At 39.7% G+C, this 24,207-nt stretch overlaps 1 protein-coding gene across 2 annotated transcripts in view; it reads left to right on the top strand.

The window, feature by feature from the left end:
• Window positions 1-24,207, top strand: part of ZNF253 (zinc finger protein 253) — an 85,557-nt gene that overhangs the window by 27,578 nt on the left and 33,772 nt on the right. The window contains exon 4 of one of the 2 annotated variants that reach the window (XM_030820307.1): window positions 96-1,398. The exons of the other annotated variant lie outside the window; for it this stretch is intronic. Within the exon in view, the coding sequence (XP_030676167.1) occupies window positions 96-1,398 (1,303 nt within the window). The remainder of the gene's footprint in view (window positions 1-95; window positions 1,399-24,207) is intronic. 2 annotated transcript variants of the gene reach the window in all.

Raw genomic sequence — 24,207 nt, 5'->3', positions numbered from 1 at the left:
TTGCTCATGTAGTTTGTATAATTTTATAGGTTAGATTTGTAAAGTATATTTATCTGAGTCTAGCAATTGAAGTAATGTGATTTTACTGTTTCTTTCTGTTATGTGTTCTCATTTTGCCCAAGACCTTTGGCCAGAGCGGAGCATAAAAGATTCTTTCCAAAAAGTGATACTTAGAAGATATGAAAAATGTGGACATGACAATTTACAGTTGAAAAAAGGCTATAAAAGTGTGGATGAGCATAAGCTGTGCAAAAGAGGTTATAATGGTCTTAACCACAGTTTGACAACTACCCAGAGAAAAATATTTCAATGTGATAAATATAAGACAGTCTTTCAGAAATTTTCAAATTCAAACAGACCTAAGATACGACATACTGGAAAAAAATCTTTCAAATGTATAGTATGTGGCAAAGCTTTTAACTGGTCCTCAAACCTTACTACACATAAGAAAATTCATACTGGAGAGAAACCCTACAAATGTGAAGAATGTGGCAAAGCCTTTAAGCAGCCCTCAAACCTTGTGACACATAAGAAAATTCATACTGGAGAGAAACCCTACAGATGTGAAGAATGTGGCAAAGCATTTAAACAGTCCTCAAACCTTACTACACACAAGAAAATTCATACTGTAGAGAAACCCTACAGATGTGAAGAATGTGGCAAAGCCTTCAAAAGGTGCTCACACCTTACTGTACATAAGGTAGTTCATACTGGAGAGAAACCCTACAAATGTGAAGAATGTGGAAAAGCCTTTAAGCACCCCTCATACGTTACTACACATAAGAAAATTCATACTGGAGGGAAACCCTACAAATGTGAAGAATGTGGCAAAGACTTTAAGTACACTTCTACCCTTACTGCACATAAGAGAATTCATACTGGAGAGAAGCCCTACAAATGTGAAGAATGTGGCAAAGACTTTAAGTGCACTTCTAATCTTACTACACATAAGAGAATTCATACTGGAGAGAAGCCCTACAAATGTAAAGAAGGTGAAAAGCTTTGCCACATATCCTCACACCTTACTACACATAAGATACTTCATACTGGAGAGAAACCCTACAGATGTAAAGAATGTGGCAAAGCTTTTAACCATCCCACAATACTTTTTTCACACAAAAAAATTCATACTGGAGAGAAATTCTACAAATGTGATGAATGTGGCAAAACCTTTACCTGGCCCTCACTACTCTCTAAACACAGGAGAACTCATACTGGAGAGAAACCCTACAAATGTGAAGTGTGTGGCAAAGCCTTTACTGCATCCTTAACTCTAACTGAACATAAGAGAATTCATACTGGAGAGAAACCTTACAAATGTGAAGAATGTGGCAAAGCTTTTAACTGGTCCTCATACCTTCATAAACATAAGAGAATTCATATTGCACAGAAACCCTACATAGTGAAGAATGTGGCAAATATTTTAAATGTTCCTCCACTTTTAATAAGCATAAGATAATTCATACTGGAGAGAAACCAGATGAATATGGGAAAGCCTTTAACCAGCCCTCAACTCATTACTAAGTATGAGAATTTATATGGAACATAAACTCATACAAATATAACAAATATAAAAAATGTGACAAAGCTTTTAAAGGAAGTTCTCAACCCTTATTACATGTAATTCATACTGGACAGAAACCCTACAAGTGTGAAGAATGTGGCACGGCCTATAAGAAGTTCTCAATCCTTTTTTTTGTTTTTTGTTTTTTTTTTGAGATGAAATTTCAGTCTTGTCACCCAGGCTGGAGTACAATGGCATGATCTTGGCTCACTGCAACCTCTGCCTCCTGGGTTCAAGCCATTCTCCTGCCTTAGCCTCCCAAGTAGCTGGGATTACAGTTGCCCACCACCACGTCTGGCTAATTTTTTGTATTTTTAGTAGAGATGGGGTTTCACAATGTTGGCCAGTCTGGTCTCGAACTCCTGACCTCAGGTGATCCACCCGCCTTGGCCTCCCAAAGTCCTGGGTTTACAGGTGTGAGCCACCATGCCTGGCTACAAGTTCTCAATTCTTAAGAGACATGGTGATAATCAGTGCTGAAGAGGAAATCTACAAACCTGAAAGATGTGACAGTGCTTTTACCAACACCTCCAAATTTCCTATACATAAAAATAAATTACACTAATGTGAAACCCTAGAAATGTATAAAATGTGACAAAGCCTTTATATGGTTGTAACACTGATTGTAGGTTAGATAATTCATACTGCCAAAACTCCTACAAGTGTGAAGAGTGTGGTAAAACTTATAATCAGTGCTTACACCATATTTCACAGGAAAGCTATTATCCTTGAGAAAAATTGTACAAATATAAAGAATATGGAAAAGCCATTAATGCCCATCACATCTTACTCAATAGAAGAAGGTTCGTAGTTCATAAAAGCATGAAAAGGGCAATTACTGTCAAAAAATCTTTCAGAAAATATAAGCCTTTAGAGTGAAGAATATTTATTCTGAAGACAGCCATTACAAATATAAACTGGGTTATAGTGCCTTTACTTGTGTCACACATCTTATTGAACACATTTTGTACTAGAAGAAAACCCTGAAGCAGTTGCTCAAGCTTTGCTCAACATCAGAATTTATATTGGAGAAGAGTCCTGCAAATGAATTTGGAAAGCCTTTTTTTTTTCAAAAACTACAGCTTAGAAAACACCAGAGAGTTTACACTAAAATATATTTTTGCAGATGCAGTAAATATAAAAAAATATTTAATTCAAAATTGATTCTATGTAAATATCATAATTTACAGCAAAATAACTAAGGCACTGACACTTCAGACATTACACTAAATCAGTGTTGAGTATAAAAACTACAGCTACAGCTGTTAGATAAATTATTTGTATATAACTTCAAAAAGAGTAGATTTTTTTGAAGCATTGTAGTTACATTGAAAGTGTAGTTGTTTCCTTGAAAGAACAATTTTGAAAAGTGAATAAGTATGTAATATAGTTTTCATATCCTTTTACTTTATGCTGTTATTTCTGTTGTGTTCACATGTGAAAGCATGTGATCAATTGTTGCTGCATCAGATTAGAGATTGTTTACTAATTGGGTGTTACTTAGAACCTTTTCTATAAAAGAGTAAGAACATTAAAATCTACGACGGATGATGAAAATGTAAGTGGAGCACCTCTTTGTAGTTAACTTATACTAAGTAATGTATAAGGTGGGGGTTCATGTTCTCATTTGTATTATCGTACCCTATAACTTCATGTTGACACTTTGCTTTGTCTTTTGGATGGCCTAACCTATGTTAACATGTACGCAGAACATCTTAAAACTTCTTTTTCAAAAGTTATAATGAATTAGTTTATTAGTAACAGATAAAAAAAAGTTGGGGTTCAGAGTAATATTTTTCTACATTATAGTGAGAGAAAAATTATTATAGTTAAAAGTATTAAATTAGTATATTTTACTAATTGTACTTTCATGTAATAAAATGTAGTACACTTAAAAACTGTTAGATTGTATGTGAACTTTATTTTTTTACCATGTTAAGACTATTGTGCATTTAATGAAGCATTATTATGCCACTAACTTTAACCTATTTAACCTTACTCAAGGTTGTACATAAAAGATGGTAGAAATATACTATTTGGTTCATAGTGGAATAACATCTCTAGTAATCCCTTTGCCAGTGGCTTTAAACTGTAAATCAGCTGAAGAATATTTTCCCACTGGTTAAATTTTTATTCTTTTTTCTTATTGAAATTAATTATTAGTATTTGTGGGTATATAGTATGTGTATATATTTATGCCTTATATGGCATATTTTGATTCCAGCATACAATATGTAGTAACTACATTAGGGTAAATAAGGTATCCATCACCTCTAGCATTTATCTTTTCTGTTACAAAGAGTGTAATTAACACTTTTAGTGTATAATTTAGTGAGGCGGGTGGATTGCCTGAGGTCAGAGTTCAAGACCAGCCTGGCCAACATGCTGAAATCCCGTCTCTATTAAAAATTCAGAAATTAACCAGGCATGGTGGTGCAAGCCTGGAGGCTGAGGCAGAAGAATCGCTTGAATCCCTTAGGTGGAGGTTGCAGTGAGCTAAGATCATGCCACTGCACTCTGGACTGGGGAATAGAGCGAGACTCTATCTCAAAAAAAAGTGAAAGAAATAAAATCCTTACATTCTTAGTCCTGAAAAATTATTAATAAACAATTGTTATTTAGTTTTTTTTGAACATGTGGTCTCTCTGCCTGCAAACATATACACTTGTAGTTTTAATTTACATAGAGTTAAATATACACATGTTACTCTGAAGATAACTTTAGGTGTAAGAAAATTATGCAATGAGTAAGTGTGTTTGTGTGAGTATGAGTTTGTACATATTTTCAGAAGAAAAGAGCAATTATTGGAACAAAATGAATTATTTTAATAGGGTGACTAATAAACACCTTGAAAATGCTGAAAGCAAGTCCACACTTTCTGCTTTGTCTTGAATTTATTAATGTAAAATTTTATGGCTTATGTCTCAGATTCTCCCCCAGAATCTGCCTATTAAAGCACAGGCAATTTTGTCTCCAGAAATAACACTCGACTACAACAATAAAAGCCCTCTTCAAACAAAAAATCATTTTTAATACTTATTTTAATGAAAATTTAACCACAATTGAATAATTGGTATATTTTTATTGTTCTGTATAAAACAGTACATAAAGAAGCCAGAAAAAAAGATGTTAATATTTGTAATGAATTAAAACTGGAAAGTAATTAATTATTATTTGCAGGTGATATCTTTGATTATGTAGATAAGAAAAGCAGCAGAAAGACTTTTAAAAGTTTATTCAGGTGGGTAAGCAACATTCTAAGATAATACCCTGGATTCCCAGTCTGTTGCACACCTGCGGTGTAATACTCTCAAGTGTAAAAATGTGAATGTGGTGGGAAATCACTCATGAAGTTAGGTTACCCATGTGTTGACTTTATGTTTATCAAAATGGAGATTATCCTGACTGTGCTAAACTTAATCAGAGGTGTTTTTAAGAGAAAGAGACACATCATAGAAAAACACCCCTGCTGGCCTGAAAGTAAGTGACTTCTAGGTGGAACATGTTGCAAGCTGCTTATGGTGGCCACATGGCAGGAAACATGCTTGTATATTGTCATCATTCCTGCCTCTTGCATGTTTCCAGTAGGGAGAATAAGAGGATCCTATGGCAGATGGAAAAAAAGGGAATCTCATTCATGCAAGAAATAATCACCTCTCATCTGGGATAGCTTAAGAGAAACAGGAGACCACAAAAGGACCACATTAATGGAAGGAAAAGGGTAACCTGGCTAAAAGTGCTCACTGGCATTAAGGAACAACATTTAGTAAGCTGTAGTGAACGATCAGCCTCTGGGATACTGATAGTCTACCAACAAGGCTGAACTTATTCTAATTCAATCAACATCTCTGCACCATTCTGGTGACCCAGGTTTACACTATTCATTACAGAAATGCCATGAAAACCAGTGGGTAATGTCCTAGAATTGAACTTACTTCAAAAGGCATACCTTTTTGTTTTCACATTTGAAAAACCTCAAAAACGCCAGGCGCGGTGGCTCACGCTTGTAATCCCAGCACTTTGGGAGGCCGAGGCGGGTGGATCACGAGGTCAGCAGATTGAGACCACGGTGAAACCCCGTCTCTACTAAAAATACAAAAAAATTAGCTGGGCGTATTGGCGGGCGCTTGTAGTCCCAGCTACTCGGAGAGGCTGAGGCAGGAGAATGGCGTGAACCCGGGAGGCGGAGCTTGCAGTGAGCCGAGATCGCGCCACTGCACTCCAGCCTGGGCGACAGAGCAAGACTCCGTCTCAAAAAAAAAAGAAAAAAAAAGAAAAACCTCAGAAACAATGAATTTATAAATAACTTCTAATTACAGAGGATTCTACTATACTATAATAGATTAAACTGTAAACAACTTAATATGAATATTTCTTGAATACATAATTAGTTATGTAGATAGTTTCTTTTAGATTAACATGAAAAAACTATCAGAGAAAACATTTGAAATGAGATAAAATTAATCAAAACCACAAGTTTTCAATGGCTTGGCCTAATTGCCATGCTTTTGGAGATGGCCAGACGACTAACAAGAAACAGACAAGATTTGGCTTTGCTCAATGATGGTTTTTCACCTTTCGAAATCTAACATCCTGGCTAAAGTATTCAAAGGGAATATTTTATAGGTGGCTTCCCAGAGTTTCCAAGGCAATGAAAGAAAAATTTTGATAGGCAGGAAAATGCACACTATATACACACATTGCTCTTCTCTGATTTGCTTTAATACTGAAAAATTGAAGATTGTCATCTCAATTTAGAGTAAATTAACAAAAATTTGTTTTTGAAAAAAGCAAATGTATAAAATTAATGGGTAACAGATGCCATTAGCTTCTAAAAAGTAGTATGACTAAATTCAGTAAGTATCTAGCCATGCAAATATCAGCCCAATTAAATTGAGACCCTAATAGGTGCATGTGGAAAGCATTGCTGTGCAGTGTGCTGCACCTCCACTCAGCATTTTCTTCTGCCTCTTCACAGAGAAACCAGTTTCCCCTGAGTGACTCAGGGTGCCTACTGGGAACTGAGAATGCTGTGTTCAGAGTGATTACTGAAAACATGGTTAATACACTTCTTCCATATGATAGTAAAATGTTATAAATCTTACTCTGCCTCAGAAAAGCTTTTAGTAAAAGTTTATAGTACTCAGTTTGGGTTCATGGAAAATTTCAATATTCCAGATAATTAAGACACTTAAATGTCAGTGAAATCCCATAAAACATATTTGAATAAGATAAAGTTTTCTTTGCTAAGAATTTTATATTACTGGTAAATTTAGAAAACCAGTACTTCAAGCCAATTAGCAGTGTTTGACATGTGAGTCGCACCCAGACAAGTGCTCTTCATGATCATTGTTAAAGCAGCAATAACACCACGTGCTTTCCTGGGAGCTGCTGGCCTGTTTTCCACTGATATAAAGTGGAGAAGGCATTGAAATGGCAAAGGAGTGTGATGTAAGTTGAATACTTATATGAAACGAAATTTTAAATAAAAAATAGCACTTGATGTTGTACAACTATAGGTGAGACTATTAGTGTGAGGTCATATTTTTACTTATATTGACAAAATAACCACAATGTTCTTATTTAGAATAATATTGCTTTTCTGCTGTATATTTGCTAGCTTTTGATAAAATACTATGGGAGCTCCATAGAAATCAACAAAATGAAACATTTTACCAGAAGCATTACTGATGCCTATTAGCTTTCTATGAAAGATTTATACTTTTTTTCAGTGTCTTATTTATTGCTTAGAAGTGGCTCTCCTGCCAGAAAACTGTTGTCAGCTGTACCCATGTTGACTAATAGTGAGTAGAAGTGAAGTGGATAAAAAGCAAATGTGTCTTCTCTGTATCATTTTTCATCCATTGGTTGAAGAACAGAAGGATGCAGAAGATGAAAGAAAATATAGTATCTGAAAAATCATGAAGCTCTGTTAACCAGACAAAAATCCCCATAGTGGATGCGTGTTTATTTTGTTTTTTTTTAAATGTACTGTCTACTTCTATGAGTTGAATTTTTTTTTTTTTTTTTTTTTTTTGAGATGGAGTCTCTCTCTGTTGCCCAGGCTGGAGGGGAGTGGCACAGTCTTGGCTCACTGCAACCTCCAAATCCCGGGTTCAGGCAATTCTCCTGCCTCAATCTGTTGAGTAGCTGGGATTACAGGCACGCGCCACCACCCCCAGCTAATTTCTGTGTTTTTAGTAGAGACGGTTTCTCCAGGTTGGTCAGGCTGGTTTTGAACTTCCCATTTTGTGATTTGCCTGCCTCGGCCTCCCAAAGTTCTGGGATTATAGGTGTGAGCCACTGCACCGGGCAAGTTTAATTTTTTTTTTTTTACACTTTATATGGAAATAGGATTATGTGGGCTGGGCCCGGTGGCTCATGCCTGTAATCCCACCAGTTTGGGAGGCCGAGGTGGGTGGATCACTTAAGGTCAGGAGTTCGAGACCAGCCTGGCCAACATGGTGGTAGGAGCCTGTAATTTCAGGTACTGAGGCGGCTGAGGCAGAAGAATCGCATGAACCCAGGAGGCAGAGGTTTCAGTGAGCCAAGATGGTGTTACTGCACCATCGCCTGGGCAATAAGAGCTAAACTCCGTCTCCAAAAAAAAATATAGGATTTTTGTGTGTGTGTTTTTCTGTGCTGGCTTATTTTACTTAGCATAATATTTTTTAGGTTCATGAATGTTGTAGCAAATAACAAGACTTTCTTATTTCTAAGGGCTGAATAGCATTTCATTGTGTACATACACCACATTTTCTTTCTCCACCTATTGATGGACACTTAGGTTGGTTCCATACCTTAGCTATTGTGAGTAATCCCTTCCTTCTTTTTTTGTTTTTGGTTTTGTTTTGTTTTGAGACGAGTCTCGTTCTGTGGCCCAAGGTGGAGTTCAGTGGCTTGATCTCGGCTCACTGCAACCTCCACCTCGCAGGTTCAAGCCATTTTAGTGCCTCAGCCTCTGCGCCTGGCCAAAAATATATTTTAAATAAAATACTTATGACAGGGCGTGGTGGCTCACACCTGTAATCCCAGCACTTTGGGAGGCCAAGGTGGGCAGATAATCTGAGGTCACGAGTTCGAGACCAGCCTGGCCAACATGGTGAAACCCCGTCTCTACTAAAAAATACAAAAAAAATTAGCCGGGTATGGTGGCAGGTGCCTTAATCCTAGCTACTTGAGAGGCAGAGGCAGGAGAATTGTTTGAACCCGGGAGGTGGAGGTTGCAGTGAGCTGAGATAAAGCAATTGCACTCAAACCTGGGGGACAAGAGTGAGACTTATCTCAATAAATAAATACTTAGATATAAACTAACATCTTGTAGAAAAAAAAAGAGAAAAAGACATGGCATTGGTCTTGGCACCATTTCCCTAGATACCACATTAAATGCATGAGCAACAAATAAAAGTTTAATTACACTAGACTTTAAAATTTCTGCACATCCAAACAAAATTGAAGAGTGACAACGTCCCTTAGAAAATGGGTGAAAACATTTGCAAATTACATGTGAAAAAAGTGAATATTCAAAATATATAAACTCAAAACTAAACAATAAAGTTAAATAACTTGATTTAAAAATGGAGGAACAAAATTTTCATCAAAAAGATACCAAAAAGGACACACAAATTGGGTACATGGGCTCACGCCTGTAATCTCAGCACTCTGGGAGGCTGAGGCGGGTGGATCACCTGAGGTCGGGCATTCTAGACCAGCCCGAGCAACATGGAGAAACGCCGACTATACTAAACACAAAATTAGCCAGGCGTGGTGGCATATGCCTGTAATCTCAGCTACTCAGGAGGCTGAGGCACGAGAATCGCTTGAACCCAGGAGGTGGAGGTTGCAGTGAGCCAAGATCACACCACTGCACTCCAGCCTGGGTGACAGAGTGTGACTTTATCTCAAAAAAAAAAATTTGTTAGATAACTGCAATATTTAACTGTTACTGTGTACTCATCAAATGCAGATATTTTGAATCATTGGCATGAACTGTGTGGCAGTAAGATTTCAGAGAATATGGAGTATAATTATAATATTCTAATGAGAAACTTTTAATAAGCATTTAAAAGAAACGAGTTACTTTTTATGTTTTAAATATATGCTATTCTTACACAGAATGAAACTGCTGTAATCCAACTTCAGAAGCAAAGAATAGCCTTACATTGTTAAATACAGAAAATACATAGATACATACATGTGTATATATATATATATATGTATTTGGCAGAATAGGGTTAGACCCTCTGATATGCGAAACAAATATTAGGAAATAAACTATGGTATTATTTAGACACAGGCTGAAGAAGGTAGATGAAAATCCTATAATTCCTTTTTGCTTGCAGCAAACTTAAATATATAAGTAACTATTTTGGTAAGTGTGGAGTGCCTCCTAATTATATAATTTACTGCAGGCATATCCTACAAATTCTAGGATATTGTCCTAAATATCTGAATCTAAAATTACAAATTTGAAATAGAAAATGGAAAGTAAAAATATTTAGGGAGAATGACATCAGTAAGATGAAAAGATTAAAAGTGCCCTATTTTCATATCCCATCACGGCAAAAAAAAGTCAGCTATTTCTGACAAAAATGCCTATATTGGCCAGCCGGGGTGGCTGATGCCTTTAATCCCAGAAATTTGGAGGGTCAAGGCTGGAAGATCACGAGGTCAGGAGTTTGAGACCAGCCCAGCCAACATGGTGAAGACCCATTTCTAATAAAATACAAAAAAATTAGCCGGTTGTGGTGATGCATACCTATAATCCTAGCTACGCAGAAGGCTGAGGCAGGAGAACTGCTTGAACCCAGAAGGTGGAGGTTGCAGTGAGCTGAGATTGCCCCACTGCACTCCAGCCTGGGTGGCAGAGCGAGACTCCATCTCGGAGAGAGAGAAAAAAAGACTTTATTCGAGAACCAGGCATTATAGTTCACACCTGTAATGACAGCTACATGGTACATTAAGGTTGGAGAACTGCTTCAGGCCGGGATTTCGAGACCAGCCTGGGTTATGTAGCAAGGTGACATCTCCAAAATAAGTGCCTGTAAGATTTGAGATCCAGGGAGGGAGTTCTGAAACACTGTTAAAGCTTAAGGCTGAGAAGAGTTCTATTCAGAAGGCAGGCCCTCATTCAGGTGGGAAACTACAGGGCCTACAGGTCTTGGCCTTTACTGGGGTCCCCAAAGCAGTTCAATGACTCAGCTTCAGTTACCTCAGCCACAGTTTATGGCCAGTTCTGCCTACGTAGAAATCCACACAGTTACCTGAGGAAATGATCTCTGGTACTCAGTGAAAGCCATACTTACCCACATCCTGATACAAGGCCCACCGTATGCAGACCTGACTGCAAAAACCTGCCCTAGTGTCTGCCCTACAGAGCAAAGTCCTAAAGGATATGCAGTCTGTCCAAAAATAAAATGGGAATTACAACTACCCAAGCCCCTGTAACAAGCCAACTAAAGGTGGACCCTAGTGCAGGCCCAGCAGCCTTCTGACCAAGCTACAACCCCTCTTCACTGCAAATTCAGAAGGCATCTCATCACCCTAACGGCCCAATGAAAGAACAACTTTACCTTCTGAAATCAATTTATGAAAACTTGAAGGAGTGTTTACTCCATCAAATTCAGACACCAAGACAAAACTAGATTTTGCCCATTGTCAATGGCTCTATTTTAATGTATCACGGGAAGTATGTGGCAGAAGAATTAGAGAAATAAAAAAATGCATTTAAATTCAAGAAAAATAAGTAAAAGTTGCTGTTTGTAGATCATAATATATATATATATATATATATTTTTTTTTTTTTTTTTTTTTTTTTTTTTGAGATGGAGTTTTGCTCTTGTAGCCCAGGCTGGAGTGAAATGGCACGATCTCAACTCACCACTACCTCTGCCTACCGGGATTAAGCGATTGTCTGGCCTCAGCCTCTCGAGTAGCTGGGATTACAGGCATGCGCCACCATGCCCAGCTAATTTTTGTATTTTTAGTAGAGATGGGGGTTTCTCCATGTTGGCCAGGCTGGCCTTGAACTCCCGACCTCAGGTGATCCACCCACCTCGGCCTCCCAAAGTGCTGGGATTACAGGCATGAGCCACTGCACCCAGCCCATACAACTTTATATTTGAAAAAGCATAAACAGTATATTAAAACTTGTCTAAACTAATAAATACACTCAGTAAATTAGCCAAATACAAAATTAACATAAAAGTATATGTATGGTTTCATACACTTAAACTATCTGGTAAAATAGAAGAAGAGGCTGGGCAGAGTGGCTCATGCCTGCAATTCCAGCACTTTGGGAGGCCGAGGAGGGTGGATCATCTGAGGTCAGGAGTTTGAGATCAGCCTGGCCAACATGCTGAAACCCTGTCTCTACTAAAAATACAAAAATTAGCTGGGTGTGGTGGCAGGCACCTGCAGTCTCAGCTAGTCGGGAGGCTGAGGCAAGAGAATTGCTTGAACCCTGGAGGTGGAGGTTGAAGACAGCAATAGTGCAAGACATCATGTCAAAAGAAAAAAAAAAAAGGAAAAAAAATCTTATTTACTATAGCATTAAATAATAAATTTGTGAGAAAAAATTAAGGAGGTAAAAAAATCCTTACAATAAAAAAAACGAAAAAATTAGAGATCACAATAAATTTTAAATTATTTTATGTGTATTAATTGAAAGAATAAGTATTGTTAAAGTGCTATGTTATCCAAAGTGATTTATAGATTCATTAAACTTCCTATAAAAATTGCAGTGGTATTTTTTTCACAGTAATGGAAAATACAATTCTAAAATTTACATGAAACTAAAATAAACTTTGAATAGCCAAAGCAAACTTAAGGTAAAAGAACGAAGCAGGATATCATACTTACAATTTCAAACTATATTTCAAGACTATATAGTAATAAAAACAGAATGGACTGTGCAGAAAAATGTACAAAAAAAATGCAACGGGATCTACTACTCTCACACATTTCAGTCCCAATGCAAAAAGACAACTTAAAAAATAGTTTTAGTTCTCGAAATCATGCAGATACTTGTGTGTCCCAAAAACAATGAATAATAAGCCAGTGCCGTCTTTTATATGCCATTAAGAGGACTTTGACTTTCAGTGTAAACTTGAAGCTCACCTAAAGAAAAGAATCCTTAAGAGAATTTAAAAGTGTAAGACAGGGCTGGGCGCAGTGGCGCATGCCTGTAATCCCAGCACTTTGGGAGGCCAAGGCGGGCAGATTGCCTGAGGTCAGGAGTCCCAGGCCAGCCTGACCAACATGGAGAAACCCCTTCTCTAATAAAAACACAAAATTAGCTGGGCATGGGGGCACAGGCCTGTAATCCCAGCTACTCGGAAGGCTGAGGCAGGAGAATCACTTGAACCCAGGAAAGGGAGGTTGCAGTGATCTGAGATCGTACCATTGCACTCCTGCCTGGGCAACAAGAGTGAAACTCTGTCTTAAAAAAGAAAAAGCATAGTCGGGCACGGTGGCTCACGCCTGTAATCCCAGCACTTTGGGAGGCCAAGGCGGGCGGATCACATGTTTTGGAGCTGGAGACCAGCCTGGCCAATATGATGAAACCCCATCTCTACTAAAACTACAAAAATTAGCAGGGCATGGGGCGGGCTTCTGTACTCCCAGCTACTCGGGAGGCTGAGGCAGGAGAATTGCTTGAACCCGGGAGGTGGAGGTTGCAGTGAGCAGAGATTGCGCCACTGCACTCCAGCCTTGGCGACAGAGCGAGACTCGGTCTCAAAAAAAATAAGAAGATGCCCTGTGTGAGAGCAAAATTTAAGAAAAGAAAAAAGAAAAACTGCCTAGGAACTATTTCCTTTGGAGCACAGCTTCTCAAATCACATTTTTTTTTTTTTTTTTTTTTTTGAGACGGAGTCTCGTTCTGTCTCCCAGGCTGGAATGCAGTGGTGCAATCTTGGCTCACTGCAAGCTCCGCCTCCCGGGTTCACGCCATTCTCCTGCCTCAGCCTCTCCGAGTAGCTGGGATTACAGGCGCCCGCCACCACGCCCGGCTAATTTTTTGTATTTTTAGTAGAGACGGGGTTTCACCGTGGTCTCGATCTCCTGACCTCGTGATCTGCCCGCCTTGGCCTCCCAAAGTGCTGGGATTACAAGCGTGAGCCACCGCGCCCGGCCCCAACTCACATTTTAAGGACTGGCTTTCTCTTTGACCTTGGGACCTCTTATGTGTGTTGTCTGTTGTATTCATTTTCACTCGCACCTACCTGGGGGTTTGGCAATCATCTCATGTTTCTTCACAGTGAAAGGTGTTTTTCCTTCCTCCAGACAGGTGATCAGGTCTGGCTTAGAGACAACAATACCTGTTTTATTAAAAATAAATAACAAGAATCTTCCTCATATTCTCCAATTACAAGCTAGTACTGTGCTCAGCAGAGAGGATGCGATAAAATATTCTAGTAAATTAATACCAAAATACTAAGTTATAACAGAAATTTCTAAATATTTAGAAAATACTTTCAATTTGTAGATTTCTTAATTTTGCTACCTGGTACTACTGCATCAAAAATTGGTGGTGGCAATGAGATTTTCAGGTGGGGGCAACAATATTTTATGTCACTAAATTTCTGGAATTACCACTAATTTAGAGTGAAGAATACAGCTCATCTCAGGACTGTGGAAAGTTTAGATTAAGATAAAACCTCTTGAAAAAACTATTTTCTAAATGACCAAATTCTGAAAATTTTCTAAAAAAAGAGGATCTGAAACTCTTTTTTTTTTTTTTTTTTTGAGATGGAGTTTTGCTCTGTTGCCCAGGCTGGAGTGCAGTGGCACGATCTCGGATCACTGCAACCTCCACCTCCTGGGTTCAAGCAATTCTTTGCCTCAGCTTTTTGAGTAGCTGGGATTACAAGTGCCTGCCACCACGCATGGTTAGTTTTTTTATTTTTAGTAGAGACACGGTTTTATCATCTTGGCCAGGTTGGTCTTGAACTCCTGATCTCGTGATCCACCTGCCTTTGCTTCTCAAAAGTGTTGGGATTACAGGTGTGAGCCACCACACCCGGCCCTGAAACTCTTTTATGCAAAGAATAAATTACTAAAAACATTCTACAAAAAAGAGAGAATGAATTATGTATTCAAGTTATCCTCATCAAAGAAGACCAGGTTTCTGTAGTTCTCTAACATCACATCCATATAAAAATTCTGCTGTGCAGTGTCCCGGCAATGCCACTCCTCCAGAGAGAATTCTATGACCACATCTCTAAATTGCAGTGGTCCCTGAAAAACACACACACACACATTTTCACCAAGTGGCCATAGGCAGAATTTTTAATTTGACTTAAGGTGAAATGAGAGAGTAAGGAGAACTGGTTCTGACTTATAGAACTGACTAAAATTATCCAGTAAAATAATTTTCAACACAGAAATATTCTCTAATGTATTCTCTCACTCTGAGAAAATAGATCCACAACATCAGTTCATCTATTTTTCCATATAATAAAGTATAAAATTAGGGCCATAAACATGAACGTGCATTTTTGAGTGCTATATTTTCATCATACAGAATGAGTTGTGAACATTTTTCAGATGGAAAAGACATGTTGAGTTAGAAGGCACATCTCAAATTTTGTTTTGTTTTGAGATGGAGTTTCAATCTAGTTGCCCAGGCTGAAGTGCAGTGATGTGGTCTCAGCTCACTGCAACCTCCCCTCCCCGGTTCAAGCGATTCTCCTGCCTCAGCCTTCTAAGTAGCTGAGATTATAGGCATGCACCACCACACCTGGATAATTTTGTATTTTCAGTAGAGATGGGGTTTTCTCTATTTTGGCCAGGCTGGTCTCGAACTCCTGACCTCGGATGATCTGCCCACCTCGGCCTCCCAAAGTGCTGGGATTACAGGCATGAGACACCGGGCCAGGCCAATTTTTTTGAATTTCTAACAAGCTCACCAGTAATGCCAATATTTTGACCCAAGAAGAATATTTTGTCATACATGCAGTAAGTGGAACAGCCTGTGTTTTTCCCAGTTTTTCTAGCCTGTAAACAAAGATAGGAGCCTTCATTTTCCAAAGAGAAATATGTAGAAAAAAATAAGAAAAAAGGACAGCCACCAGATTAAGTGTGATGCTTTATGCACATCAGCTGCATAAAGATACTTAATATCAAGAGAAAAATAATTAACTCTATAGTGAAAAAAATCCATCAGAGAGCTATTTCACCAAGTGAATCATTAACCATTAACTGCACTAGGACAAATTTTTATGATGTACTAATGCACACAAAAGAACACAGCATCGCTGTTGAAATATTCCTCCCCAAAAAAGTAAATTATAGTCTGAATTTAACCATAAAGAAACATGTTTTATGCAAACTTCAAAATAGAGATAACTCCTATGTTCTGTGATTTTAAGTAGGCTTCATTTAGCACCCTAGAAAACAGGTATCTCCTAATTATTTATTTCAGAATTTTCTGGGTAATAAATGCCATCCTGTTTTAATAAGTTGTTTGTTTTTTTTTTTTTTTGAGATGGAGTCTCACTCTGTCACCCAGGCTGGAGTACAGTGGCACGATGTCCGCTTACTGCAACCTCCGCCTCCCAGGTTCAAGAAATTCTCTGCCTCAGCCTCCCAAGTAGCTGGGATTACATACGCCTGCCACCACACTCGGATAATTTTTGTATTTTTAATAGAGACGGGGTTTCTTCATCTTGGCAAGGCTGGTCTTGAACTCCTGACCTTGTGATCCACCCACCTTGGCCTTTCAAAGTGCTGGGAATATAGGTGTGAGCCACCGCGCCAGGCCTAAATAAGCATTTTGTTAATCCTGTTCTGCATAGAGCTAATGGAACACACTGTTGGAACCTCAACATTACATGTTCTCCATCTTTACTAAGGACCACAGTTTTCCCCAATAGAAATCTTGAGTATCCACATCTTTCCATGTTCAACAGCCACAAAGGGAGCATTTTTAATACTGCAGATCATAAATCCTTGCTGATAATTCTGCATGACATATAAGAAGCTATGATGTAGAGAATGTAGAGAAGGCTCTGGGATATAGGAAAGAAATATTTTTCAGAGACCCTTGACTATCATAAGAATTTTAAGATGTAGTTAAACCTAACTCATTAGGGAGAAAAACACAAGTAGAGAAGTAAAGTTTTGTTAAGTACTAAACACGTGGCAGTCCAGGAGGGAGAGTGGACAAAGCTCTTCATCTGACACATGTTTACCTGAAGAAAAGCCATTTTTTTCTTTCTCCTGCTTCTATGGAATTCCTTCTCAGATGAGATTCTCCAGACAAATTGCACCTGCATATGGAGAATATGCCTTTAAAGGTGTCAGTACCACATGTTTACCTGCTAGCATGACATCAAATGGCAGAAAAAGACAGAAAAATTTCATTCTTTTCTGTCCTTTAAAACAGAAGAGATTCAGGAACAATGAGCTGCTCCATGAAGTTAAAAATATAAGTTTCTCCTTTCCTGTCCTGAGGTGCCCTCCCTTGCCACAGACACCAGCAATTTCTGCTACAGTAATGGAAATATGGAAATATGCACCACACTGACCTGTCCCTACTAAACTCAAAAAGAACAGGCCCTGTGACCACCCTTTAGTGCAAAGGTGGAACTTAACTCTTATGAATGTATTTTGAAGCAATCATACCTGATTCTGGCCTTACCTTAGAGTCACATGAGGCCCTTCATTAAAACAACATGGATGCTTCCACCCACAACAATAAACAGAAGCTGTGGGGAGGGCACAAGACATTTCTGCAAATTGGCCATGTGATCCTCATGAGCAGCCTGGGCTGATAACCACTAAGCTAAGCATTGCCTCTCAAGCTTTAACCAGCTTATAAATCACTTGGTAATTTTGGCCCCACCTTATGTAATGTGATTCTGGAGGATTGAAAAGGGTCCATGAATGAGTGTTTTAAACAAGTCCCCTGTCAATGCTGATGGTGCTCCCCCTGGGCTCATTGTTAGCATTAGTTAGAGAAGCAGGCACAGCACAGGGTTCCTTACACTCAGCACTCGTGTCACAACCTAATATTTCTGGTACAAATAAGGACAATGCATGTCCATCCTAAAGTTTTATATTCTTTGCTGGCTCTTTAAAGTTTACAGAGAAAACAGAAGGCAGCAATGTCTCAATAATTCTGTATTTAAAGAAAAACATGGGTCGGGCCCTGTGGCTCACACCTGTAATTTCAGCACTTTGGGAGGCCAAGGCAGGTGGATCACAAAGTCAAGAGATGAAGCCCATCCTGGGCAACATGGTGAAACCCCGTCTCTACTAAAAATACAAAAATTAGCTGGGCGTGGTGGCAGGCATCTGTAATCCCAGCTACTCGGGAGGCTGAGACAGGAGTATCGCTTGAATCTGAATGGCAGAGCTTGCGGTGAGTCGAGATTGTGCCACTGCACTCCAGAATGGGTGACAGAGTGAGACTTCATCTCAAAAATTAAAAAGTAATTAGAATAACAATTCTTCTGTTCATAAATATCCCTCATGTGTAGATGTCAGAAATCACAACAATATAAAGAAAGTGGCCCAAATAAAGCTTAAGATTATGGACACATCTATTTATTGTACCAACCATATGATGCACACTTCAATTATTTATCCAGTTGCTAGTCTAGACTAAAAGTTTCTGGGTTGTAGGAACCATGACTACTTCATGGTTTTTTTTTTAATGGCCATATGAAATGGAAGCAACTAGTTTATCTATTTGGGTCTCCAGATCTCCTCCTTCTTTATCATCCAAGTACCAGGAAACTGGATAAACTCTTATCTGGGTACCAACCAAAGACACCTCTTGTATGAGGGGATGAACAAACACATATGACTCATTTCTCTAACACTGAGACAGAAGCAGAATTAACCATTTTTGTCAGCCTGACACAATTCTGTTCTGGACATCCTCAAATGCCTCAAAGACACACACCTAGGTTATTATGAGATTATTAGATATCATTGGGCTGATGGCCCAATGATAAGCCAGGCTGCAGACTCAGGCTGTTTCTGAATAGAAAATGGAAATGCGCTGGTGGAGCTCCAGAACCTGGATCACCTGTTCTGCTTTGCTACCTGTTGGGTAGAAGAAAGAACAAAAATACTCTACTCCAGTATCACATTTTACAGGTCAATATAGTTGTGGTCATGGCTCTGTATACTTTGTGGCCTTGTTCTCTCACTCCTAAGATGCTTATTTACACTTATAGATTCTTCCATCAGATTCTAGTTCCTCCTGGAGCCTCTCACATAACTGTAGCAGGTCAATGAACAAGATGTGAAAAATCTCACAGAGCCACCTTCCCAAATGGGAGCTGTAAGTTGTCTATGCTGACATCTCACAAGGCACAAAATGCCTTTTGTTAGTTTTCCGCACATTCACAATCTAAAGTCCGGCCCTTTTTAGTAAATCCCAGGCAGAGGCCAGACCTTATCTGCAGATTCTAGGTAGGATCCACCTGGCTCTGCATCCTTTGGTGTTACAGCAAGTGGAGTACAATCCGAGGAGATCCCCTCATAGAGGCTGCTCTAGCACATTCTAAATGATGAGTCTACATGAAAGAAAAAAAGCTGACACAACATGAATATAAGTAGACAGTTTATTTGGGTCAAGCTTAAGGATAATCTGGGAGCAAAGATTCAAGTTGTCTGGAATCTACACTTTGATTGGCATCAGTTACAAGACGATTTGTAAAGACAACGAGAGAAGAACAGATGGTAGACACAAAGTTGTTTGTCAGAAATTTTTATGTATTTACAGAAATAGCATTTATTATTGATTAGATATATATAGTTATGGTTTAGCGTATGGGATATAATGTCCAATGTGTCATTATTAGTTTAATTTATAGCTACTTGTGGCAATCATGAACAGTTTCAAGAGATGAATACATAGTTCAAAGGAGGGAGAAATAACTGCATTTTCATTTTCATGTCTCTGAGTTTGGTAACCAAAGGACTTGCATTTTTTAGATTAAAGTTTTTTATTTCCCAAATCTCAAGACCTAAATTCAAAATTTGGAGCTGCAGATTTAGGGTCTGAAGGGCTGGAGTAGCAGCAGATGTTACCTGAATATTTGTGAGCACTTTAGCAAGAGGAGAAAGGGGAACGTGGAGATTCTCATGTCTCTATGTCTACTAATGCACATGTTACTTTGATTGGGTTTCTGGGCTACATAGTTTTTGTATCAGTTTCAGGCCTGAAGATACAAGTCATTGATAGAGGTAAAATGGTTGATTGCTCCCCTGTGAAGTCTGTAGAAATGTGGTCTAGCCTCTCTAGAAGTGACTGTAGAGGACTATAGATACCAAATAGGCTGAGACACAATTCTGCCTGCATATTTAGGGAACAGCATGCACTTTGCTGCACAAGTGTGAGTTGACTGGAAGCCTGAGAGGGAAAGTCCCCTCTAGAGTAAATTCTGGTTGGCACCTTATGTGTTTATATCATGTCTGGTAATTCTAGACAGTGTTTGGAAACAATAATTAAAAGAAAAATTTTCTCCACCCCAGAGAAACTCCACAATAATAGAACAGAAAGAAAATGGTTTCATTACACAACTGAACTTAAATGTGACATGGATCATCATCAGTCTGCTTAAGGGATCGCAAAGACAGAAAGATGGTCACCATAATTAGTTCACAAGTAGAAGAACTTACAGTACCATGTCATACATAGTTCATCCTAAATTCACTTGGAGATTGAAGAGGCCATCTGTGTATGCTAGTTGCTTATATTCAATGACAAACTTTTCACATCTTCATAACAGGAAGTAGTTTAGTAGCTTGAATCCAGGTGCCTTCTAAAGGTAGGCTTTCATTCTGCTACAAAAATGGTTGAATAGGGTTCTATCTTTTTGGCTATTTACATTTTAGAGCAGTGGCTCTGTACTCCCTGGCATTGGGTTACAGCATTCCTGCTTGCTTTCTCCTGGTTGCTAGTGGCCTTTTTTTTTTTTTTTTGAGACGGAGTCTCGCTCTGTCGCCCAGGCTGGAGTGCAGTGGCACAATCTCGGCTCACTGCAAGCTCTGCCTCCCGGGTTCACGCCATTCTCCTGCCTCAGCCTCCCGAGTAGCTGGGACTACAGGCGCCTGCCACCATGCCTGGCCTGGCTAATTTTTTGTATTTTTAGTAGAGACACGTTTTCACCATATTAGCCAGGATGGTCTCAATCTCCTGACCTCGTGATCTGCCCATCTTGGCCTCCCAAAGTGCTGGGATTACAGGCGTAAGCCACCACGCCCGGCCTAGTGTCCTCTCTTGACCTATAACATCTGCCACTGAGGCACAGCCTGGAGCACAGCTCATATTTTATGTGAACCCCATTTGCCACAGCAGCACTCTAGTGTCACATCAGAGAGTGAGGCCTGAGCTGCAGGAGGAGAGCCTGCAAGCCTCATGGGTAGAATTGCACCTTCACAATCATGGGAATGTGATTAGTGTTTCAGCCCCAGTTTCTACGTATAGTAGGGACATGGAAAAAATACTGCTGAATTTCCAGCATGAGTCCAGATAGAAATAACTCTAAAAGTTCTCGCTATGAAAGCCCACCTCATTTAGACACCATCGGATATGAATAGGGCTTTTGAAACAGACACCCAAAGCACTGGAGAGAAAAACAGATCTCCATCTGAGCCAGATTATTTTGAGAGAAAAAAGTTCAAAAGATCTTAAGGAAAAGCTCATATTATGTAATCCCAGCACTTTGGGAGGCCGAGGTGGGCGGATCACAAGGTCAGGAGTTCGAGACCAGCCTGACCAACATGGTGAAACTCCGTCTTTACTAAAAATACAAAATTAGCTGGGAGTGGTGGCACACGCCTGTAATCCCAGCTACTCGGGAGGCTGAGGCAGGAGAATCGCTTGAACCCAGGAGGCAGAGGTTGCAGTGAGCCAAGATCGTGCCATTGCACTCCAGCCTGGGTGACAGAGCAAGACTCCATTTCAAAATCTCAAAAAAAAAAAAAAAAAAAAAAAAGAAAGAAAAAGCTCATATTAGATATAAGATTTATCAGCCAGAAAATATTCCCCTAAAAACAATTTCTCTCAAAACACCCAAAGTGCACAGCTACTCTCAGCATGAGAAACATGAGCTTTATGAAAAAAAAATGCTTCCAGGTGCGGTGGCTCACACCTGTAATCCCAGCACTTTGGGAGGCCAAGGTGGGCGGATCACGAGGTCAGGAGATTGAGACCATCCTGGCTCACATGGTGAAACCCTGTCTCTACTAAAAATACAAAAAATTAGCCGGGCGCCGTGGTGGGCACCTGTAGTCCCAGCTACTCAGGAGGCTGAGGCAGCAGAATGGCATGAACCCGGGAGGCGTAGCTTGCAGTGAGCCGAGATAGAGCCACTGCAGTCCGGCCTGGGTGAAAGAGCGAGGCTCCGTCTCAAAAAAAAAAAAATGCAGTTTTTCAGAAGAATTTTATAGCTTTTTTTTCCATCTTTGCTGGTCTCTCATCTCCTAGCCATTAAATTGGGGTTCTATATTGAAATACATCTGACAACTTTCAACACACTTTTTGATGAAGAAATAGAATCTGACTGTGTTCATATAGTGGAATATATTAGAACTGGCAACATAGTTAACTGCAGAGCTATTATGGTTTTTGGGTGGCCACATCACCTCTCTCCTGTAATAACAGCATTTCAATTTAGTAAAATAAAAGATACACAAATTGTGTTTACTCACAATTTTCCCTATTGCATAAAGTAATAAACATGTCACACTAATATCTACTGTAAAAACTTGGGAGTAAATTTTCTTTGGATATTAGATATAAAGATCTAAGTATGAATAATTTTAATGAACTGGTCATAATGTATGCAGTATTTTTAAAAATTGCAACTACATAGCTGGGCATGGTGGCTCACGTCTGTAATCCCAGCACTTTGGGAGGCTGAGGCATGTGGATCACCGGAGGTCGTGAGTTTGAGACCAGCCTGACCAACATAGAGAAACCCTGTCTCTACTAAAAATACAAAATTAGCTAGGCCAGGTGTGGCACATGCCTGCAATCCCAGCTACTCAGGAGGTTGAGGCAGGAGAATCCCTTGAACCTTGGAGGCGGAGGCTGCAGTGAGCCGAGATTGCACCATTGCACTCCAGCCTGGGCAACAAGAGCGAAACTCCATTTCAAAAAAAAAAATGTGCAACTACAGTTAGGTGCAGTGTCTCACACTGTAGTCCCAGCACTCTGTTAGGCTGAAGCATGTGGATCACCAGGTCAGGAGTTCAACACCAACCTGGCAAATATGGTGAAACCCCGTCTCTACTAAAAAGACAAAAAAAATTACCTTGGCGTGGTGCAGCGTGCCTGTCATCCCAGCTACCCGGGAGGCTGAAGCAGAAGAATCGCTTGAACCCAGGAGGCAGAGATTGCAGTGAGCCAAGATCAAGCCACCACACTCCAGCCTGGCTGAAAGAGCAAGATTCCGTCTCGAAAGAAAAAAAATTGCAACTATACTTCAGTTAAAACACTTTATATTTCAAAAGTATAAATAAAATAACCATTTAAGCGATTAATTCAAAGTAGTGTGGCTTAATATTCATAGGATTGTAGAATACAGTGTTTATGGACGGCCGGGAGCGGTGGCTCACGCTTGTAATCCCAGCACTTTGGGAGGCCGAGGCGGGCGGATCACGAGGTCAGGAGATCGAGACCACAGTGAAACCCCATCTCTACTAAAAATACAAAAAAGTAGCCGGGCGTGGTGGCGGGCGCCTGTAGTCTCAGCTACTCGGAGAGGCTGAGGCAGGAGAATGGCGTGAACCTGGGAGATGGAGCTTGCAGTGAGCCGAGACTGCACCACTGCACTCCAGCCTGGGCGATAGAGCAAGACTCCGTCTCAAAAAAAAAAAAAAAAAAAAAGAATACAGTGTTTATGGCTCATGCTTGTAATCCCAGTACTTTGGAAGAGTGAGGCAGGTGGATCACCTGAGGTCAAGATCAAGCTGGCCAACATGGTGAGACCCCATCTCTACTGAAAATACAAAACCTTACCCAGGCTTGGTGGTGCATGCTTGTAATCCCAGCTGCACGGGAGGCTGAGGCAGGAGAATCACTTGAACCCAGGAGGTGGAGGTTGCAGTGAGCTGAGATCAAGCCACTGCATTCCAGCCTGTGCAACAGAGGGAGACTGCCTAAAAAAAAAATTGAGGTCAAAATAAGTAAACAAATCTTTTCAAGGTACAGATCCAATCACCCACCCCATCCTGTTCACTTACATGTGCAATAACCACCCTTCCAGGAGACACTGCACTATGCCCCAGTGAGTGCCCCAGGTGCATTTTACTTTGTAAGTTATTTACGCCATCTCACTGGGGTCAGTTTTTTTTCTTTTGGAGTGTTTTTTCACTATTGTTTTCACTATTTTTCTGCCCCTCCCACAAGATAATCCAGAAGACAGAAATTATTTGTTTTCCCCTCAATACCAGCATCTGATTGACTGACTAGCAATGTGTCTCCAAGAAATGGAAGCTAGGTTGGGTGAAGAAAATCTTCAGGTCTCAAGGATTTAGCTTTTCAAAAAAAAAAAAAGTGCACCAGAAGATGCCTTTCAGCCCCAAGGCTGCCACCTGCTCCCTTGAAAGTCTACACTCCATACTTCAGGTGGTCCTATGGGAGAAAATGACCCAAGAGATAATAGTCACTAGACACA

The sequence above is a fragment of the Nomascus leucogenys genome, chromosome 10 (assembly GCF_006542625.1).
Source record: "Nomascus leucogenys isolate Asia chromosome 10, Asia_NLE_v1, whole genome shotgun sequence".
Taxonomy (NCBI): Eukaryota; Metazoa; Chordata; class Mammalia; order Primates; family Hylobatidae; genus Nomascus; species Nomascus leucogenys.
This window is presented reverse-complemented; position numbering and strand designations above follow the sequence as displayed.